General features: G+C 48.6%; 2 protein-coding genes across 2 annotated transcripts in view; one reads left to right on the forward strand and one right to left on the reverse strand.

Annotated features, from left to right (window-relative positions):
- Window positions 1-398: 398 nt before the first annotated feature.
- Window positions 399-3,538, reverse strand: CDK4 (cyclin dependent kinase 4). The gene is made up of 8 exons (XM_006908969.3): window positions 3,440-3,538; window positions 2,760-2,993; window positions 2,465-2,600; window positions 2,180-2,347; window positions 1,915-2,024; window positions 1,605-1,655; window positions 1,315-1,450; window positions 399-1,081 (listed from the first exon to the last, which is right to left on the reverse strand). Exons 2-8 carry the CDS (start codon window positions 2,972-2,974, stop codon window positions 989-991), a joined length of 909 nt encoding a protein of 302 aa, XP_006909031.1. The 5' UTR covers window positions 2,975-2,993; window positions 3,440-3,538; the 3' UTR covers window positions 399-988.
- Window positions 3,539-4,298: 760 nt separating this feature from the next.
- Window positions 4,299-6,168, forward strand: part of MARCH9 (membrane associated ring-CH-type finger 9) — a 6,850-nt gene continuing 4,980 nt past the window's right edge. The window contains exon 1 of the mRNA XM_025044681.1: window positions 4,299-4,310. Within this exon, the coding sequence (XP_024900449.1) occupies window positions 4,299-4,310 (12 nt within the window). The remainder of the gene's footprint in view (window positions 4,311-6,168) is intronic.

Below are 6,168 nucleotides of genomic sequence, written 5' to 3' on the forward strand. Positions count from 1 at the left end.
CGGAATCAGAAGGATCCTCGAGCCAACCCCAGTGCCTTTCTATGAGACTTTAGATCCTTCTGACTGCTCTTCTGTTCTACCTAAGCTTTCTCGTCCTCCCTTAGGGAAATTCAAGGGTCACCTTTTTTATTTGAGAAAAAGGCCCTTTGCCATTCCTTGAAGATGAATAGCCAGGCTTTCTGCCTTAAGATGTTTTAGTGGGAGCAAGCTTATAAGGAATAAAGAAAAACTTCCTCACTCGCTCTGAGTGGATATGGGAAGCTCCTGGGAATGCATGAGATGGGATGGGGGGCTGGAGTTATTCCTGGCTGTCTCCCCTTTTCTCCCTTCCCATGCTAGACCACCACAACACATTGTGGCCTGGCTCCAAAAGGAAATCAGGGACAGAGCCAGGGAGAAAACCATGAAGAACTTTCTTTTAATAAGCAGGACCCAGTTTGGAGAAGTTATAAAAATAAAAGCCATTTATATTCCATATTCAAGGAGCAACTTAAATGTCTTATCTTCTCTTGCCAGTTGAGAGGCTCCACTGCCTATGCAGACCTTGTGACCTAAGGAGAATCTTTATAATTCTGTAGGGAAGTCCATCTTACAGATGATTTTTACAAATCCCCAAGTGGCAAAGCCAATCAGAGGAAGAAACATTAAAAAAAAGACCATATTTCTTTGTTTTGTTTTGTTTTTTTTCCGTATAAAAAAAGGATCCCTGTATCAAGGTAGGGAAGGGGAGAATAAGGGACATGCATACCCCTTGCTATAAGGAAGTAGGGGGGCAGGAGAAAGATAAGCCTCAAAAGAAGAGGAGAGGGGAATGTCATTAAGGCAGCAAGATATTCTCTGTAAAAAGTTGGAGGCAGCATCTCGACAGCCTCAGTGATTAAAAGGCACAGAGTGCCTGCTTTCTCAGTGGGGGCTCTCCATTCAAGTGTTCAAAGGGGGGCAAATGACAGCTTCTCTTCTCTTGGTTCTGTTGCACCCACTCTGTTGCTCACTCTGGGTTACCTTCTGCCTTTTGTAGATAAGGATGCTGCAGGGCTCGGAAGGCAGAGATTCGCTTGTGTGGGTTAAAAGTCAGCATCTCCTGAGAAAGGAGACAAAGGTCAGAAAATCATGAAGATAAACATGACTTTTGCTCACTCCCAATAATACCAAGGAATGGCTATGTTCTACATCCCTCTTTGTAGATGGCCATTTGTAGCAGCAATAAAGACTAGCCAATCCACTGAGTCTCAGGAACCATGATGGTTTGGGTCCCTTTTCTACTGCTCCATTTTTACCCCAATCACACCCTGTGCCCATTCCCAAACCAAGTACCAGCAGCAGCTGTGCTCCAGACTCCTCCATCTCAGGTACCACCGACTGCACTGGACGGGGCCCTCTGGGGGAAAAGGCTCCCCGGGGTAGAGAGACATCTCGGGGCCAGTCATCCTCTGGGGGCAGCCCAATCAAGCTATGGAGAACAGGAGAACTCTGGTCGGGGGTGGGGGGTGGCACGGGTTGTTCTTCTCCAGCCCCCATCTCCAGGGGCAGAGCCAGTTGCCATCCAGAGCTCAGCAGAAAGAAAAAGACTCAGGGAAATTTCTTCCCCCTTGCCAGTCACTTACTCAAAGATTTTGCCTAACTGGTCAGCTTCAGAATTTCCGCAGAAGAGAGGCCTAAAGTGAAAAGACACAGAAGAGAGGCCTAAGGTATTTTCAAAGATATGGTAGTAGAATGATTATTGATTAGTGGCTAAAAAACAAAGGGTATAGCGACTAAAGAGATAAGTTCCTAACTCCAGGACATTTCAGAGCTTCTGGTTATGGACAAGGTGGTCAGTAATACTCAAGTGAAAGAATGGGCAGGGTAGGGATGTGGTTTATGAATAAGAGATTTGGGATATTCAATATAGTTCAGGATACTTGAGTCCCATACTTTCGACGAAACATCTCAGCGAAGATACAGCCAACACTCCACAAGTCCACAGGTGTTGCATACGTAGACTGCAGAAGAACTTCTGGAGCACGGTACCAGAGTGTAACAACCTAAAAAGAATAAGAGCGGAAAAGAGCCCTACGGGTTCCCATAAAGCACAAACTGCTTAACTGAAGTCACAAAGCACATACGTTCTCAACTGTTACGTGCAATTGCTCTCCTACCCCCAACCAGAACCCATTTTGACTATCAGCTTTCTACTGACCACAGGTGTAAGTGCCATCTGGTAGCTGTAGATTCTGGCCAGGCCAAAGTCAGCCAGCTTGACTGTCCCACCACTTGTCACCAGAATGTTCTCTGGCTTTAGGTCCCGGTGAACAATGCAGTTGGCATGAAGGAAATCTAGGCCTCTTAGAAACTGGCGCATCAGATCCTGGTTTGGAAGGAGGGGGTATAGAACTGGAGACTAGGCACCATACCTGAAATCACAACAGCTTCTACTACAAAGGTCCCAATGTACCACCTCTCAGTGTCTGCCCACCCCACTCACCTTGATGGTCTCCACTGGCAAGCCTGGTGGGGGTGCCTTATCCAGATACGTCCTTAGGTCTTGGTCCACATGCTCAAACACCAGGGTCACTTTGGTTTCCCGGTCAGTTCGGGCTGTGGCACAGACATCCATCAGCCTAGCCAAAACAAATGGTCATTCTCTGATCAATCCCCTTTGGCCTCAATAAGGCCTCCCCTATTTCCTCTTTGTCCCCACTTCTCTCCTGACCACCGTTCCCCACCTATAGGTTATCTTTTCCCTTTTACTACCCACCCTCGACCCTCCATCTTCTCACCGGACAACATTGGGATGCTCAAAAGCCTCCAGCCGCCTCAGTAAAGCAACCTCACGAACTGTGCTGATGGGAAGGCCCCCTCCAGCACCTCCATTGGGAACTCTCACGCTCTTGAGGGCGACAAAGTGGCCACTGTGGGGATCACGGGCCTTGTACACCGTTCCATACGCACCAACACCAATCTCAGCCACTGGCTCATATCGAGGGGTAGCCATTCTCAGATCAAAGGAGACCCTACAATCACAGAGACTCCTATCACCGAAATTCCTTTCCAGAGTCCTGATAGTATGAGCCTGCAGCAACAAAGTTACTCCCACAAAAGACATTATAAAGACAACAACAGCATCCCGTCCCTTCCCCAATCTCCCATGAGGCCGGCCCGTCAGGTAACACAAAGACTCGTAACCCCAACCCCTTCAGTCACGTGAGGCCCTAGAATAAAAAATGCCTTTTCCTTTGGGACCGTCGCGCCTCGCACAAGGGAGATCCCACACGACACACCCCCTGCATCGAAGACCCTACACCTTCGTGACCTAAAATTACATCTCCGTACGACCACAAAGGACCAGATTACACCCTATCCCACTTCCCGCCCTCGAGCGACCCTTCCATAACTAGCTCGCGTAGGAAGCCATGGTGGACGAGAATGGTCTCCATTCCTGGGAAGGGGCTGCACTTACTTCACCCCGTGCCGGGAGCTGCGGGGGCGGCCCGTTATCGGGGCCCCGGAGACGGTTCCTGCGGCGCCATACACTTGAACTCTGTCGGGGGCAGCTGGACCCTATGGGCCAGACCATAGACACAGGCCGCAGGCTAGAGCGGCCCCCTTACCCCCCACCCTCACCATGTGACCAGCTGCCAAAGAGGCGCGCGGAAACCCGCGGGCGGGGGTAGGGGCGGGGCGAACGCCGGACGTTCGGGGAACGTGACCAACTACTCATGCGCAGAGGGGAAGGGGCGGAGGGGCGATGGCAGCCACGTGATCTGTTGCTATCACACGTGACCGCTTGACATTGCTCTGAGGAGCAGAGGTGTGGTTACGCGGCAGAGCACGTGACTAGCTGCCATTACCGAATGGGGGGTGGAGAAAATGAGGCAGGGTGGAGTCCAAGGAGGTGCCATGGCAACCTGGGCCACCCAGCTCTCAACTGTCCATTGCAGGCAGAGCCTGAGCGCTTCTCCGCTCTTACTACATGTCTCTTTCTCTATATGGGGGCGGGGAGGGTGTCAGGGGACGAGAGGTGGTGCTGTTGCCTTTCTGTTCCATTGCCATTGGAGAACATACACTCATTTGTGTCTTTGTTTCATTCACTCATTCATTCAATTATTTTCTGAGTGCTTGCTTCCTATGTGAATATGGGGTTGTTTGTGAGGTTTTTTTGGTATCTCTGTCACTAGCCCTTTGAAGTAGAGATAGGACTATCTGTAAAGATGTAGCGAACAGTGGGATCATATAAAATAGGGAGTAGACAATGACCATCTGAGGGCAAAATTAGGATTAAAGGACTGACGGAAGGCAGATTAATACAGTATTCCAACATGAGTGGCAAGGTAATGTCCTCCTCTCTTCCCAACTTCCACCCCTCCCTAAAAGATTAAAGCAGAGACCACCAGATGCCTCTGGCAGAGAAGTTCTCAATGAGTGGGAGACAGGAATACTTGACTTTTAAGGTTCTTTTCAGCACGAAGATGTTGTATGTGTACGATATATACATCATATATAAACAGATGGATATATATATAGGAGTGAGCATGTGCAAGAAAGTTACCACCACCCAGACCACCATGTTGTATGAGAATGACTTGTGGCCTTCTGCAAATCTTGTGACTCATTATTTGGGGTCATTGTGTTTGTTTGTTTGTTTGTTTTTTTCCCCAGTGCAAGCTTTCTTAGTCCTTACCTCTGCCCAGAACGAAAAACTTTCCCAAATGGCCTCTGCTCACAGACACCCAGGTAGAAGACAGACGGTTTCTCTGGTTTTCCTGGCTCCAACTTCTTTATTTCCCAACTTTTTGAGGGGATGGAAGGAAGGGAAGGAAGGGATCGGTATGTCATTTGTGAGAAATCGTCTAAAATCTGAAACCTTTTATTACTCTATTTATTAGTTCTTCCATCCTAACTTCTATTCTCCTTAACCATGTAGCTAAGGATGTAAGTGTTCCGGCTTGTGTTAACTATAAATCATGGTCTAGGGCAAAATGGAAGACATGTCAGTAGAGATTCCCCCTCTTTGCATTATGATAGTTACAGCTGTGAGCTCTTGCAGGTGAGGGCAGCTGGGACTAGTAAGAAAAACCTCAAGGTCTAAACTGGATAACTGGGCTTTTGAGGTGAATGTTTCATTGACTACCTTGCTAAGAGTGGTTGGTCTATAAACCTTCTGGAAAGCTAAGTGTCTCTGAGTGTATCAAACTTCCTTTCTACACCAGCAGAGTCCACTTCAGCCTCATCTTCCACAGAAGCCCACCACAGCTCACTGTCTTTAGAAGTCATCCTCTGTGTTGGCTTGGGTTCCAGCCCCTTTTTCTGATTCACTCATTCATCCATCCAAAACATTTGAGTACTTCATAAAAGCATTATTGCCCTTCATCACTTCGATTGAAGAGCCTTAGTTTGGCAGTCTGTCCCTGGTTCCATACCCTCCTTTCTCCTGTTAATTACTCTTTTACTAATTAACTTGTTTCCCAGTGTGTTTGACCCAATGGGTTCCCCTGGAATCCCTTTTCCCTCAGCGTTAGAAAGGGGAGAAGAGGGAGGTTGTAAGTAAAGCAGAAGTAATCTGATGGGGTAAAACTGGTTCTCAGGGTAAAGGCCCCCATAAAAGCAAAGAGCTAAGTGTGTGTGTGTGTGTTGTTCACTTTAGTGTAATGTGGTGAGGGCAAGAGAATACCAGGGAAGACTCATGCCTTTAGCACTCCTGTTTCCCTTGCTCACTTACCTTCCTCACACATTACAATCGCATACTTCCTTTCCCATTCAATCCGATTTCATTCTTTACACACGCATCTCTTCCACAGTCCCACACACCATGCACACTTCAGTCTTTTGTGTAAAAGTGTTTATTGCTTGAGTCCATCTCTTGTTCACTTACCTCTCTCATACCTCGGACCCCTGCATACCTCTTTCTTTGCACATTCCCATTTTGCACAAGCCTCTCCCTCTCTGATGCACCTGCGTCTTTGATCACTCACCTTCCATTCTCACTCGCTCACTCCCCTACCCCAGTTCACACCTATTCTTCTACCAGTGTGCACACTCCCCTTTCTTGGCCACTCCCCTCCCTCTATTCTCCTCAGGGCTCGCACACTCGCCCCCGCCTCTGGGGACACCTGCTAGTGCGGGGCAGGGCGGGGATGCGCAGCCGCGGCCACTTCTCCTCCCTTCCCCCTCCCCGCCCCGCCCCTCCCT

Source organism: Pteropus alecto, unplaced genomic scaffold (assembly GCF_000325575.1).
Source record: "Pteropus alecto unplaced genomic scaffold, ASM32557v1 scaffold433, whole genome shotgun sequence".
In the NCBI taxonomy this organism is placed as follows: domain Eukaryota; kingdom Metazoa; phylum Chordata; class Mammalia; order Chiroptera; family Pteropodidae; genus Pteropus; species Pteropus alecto.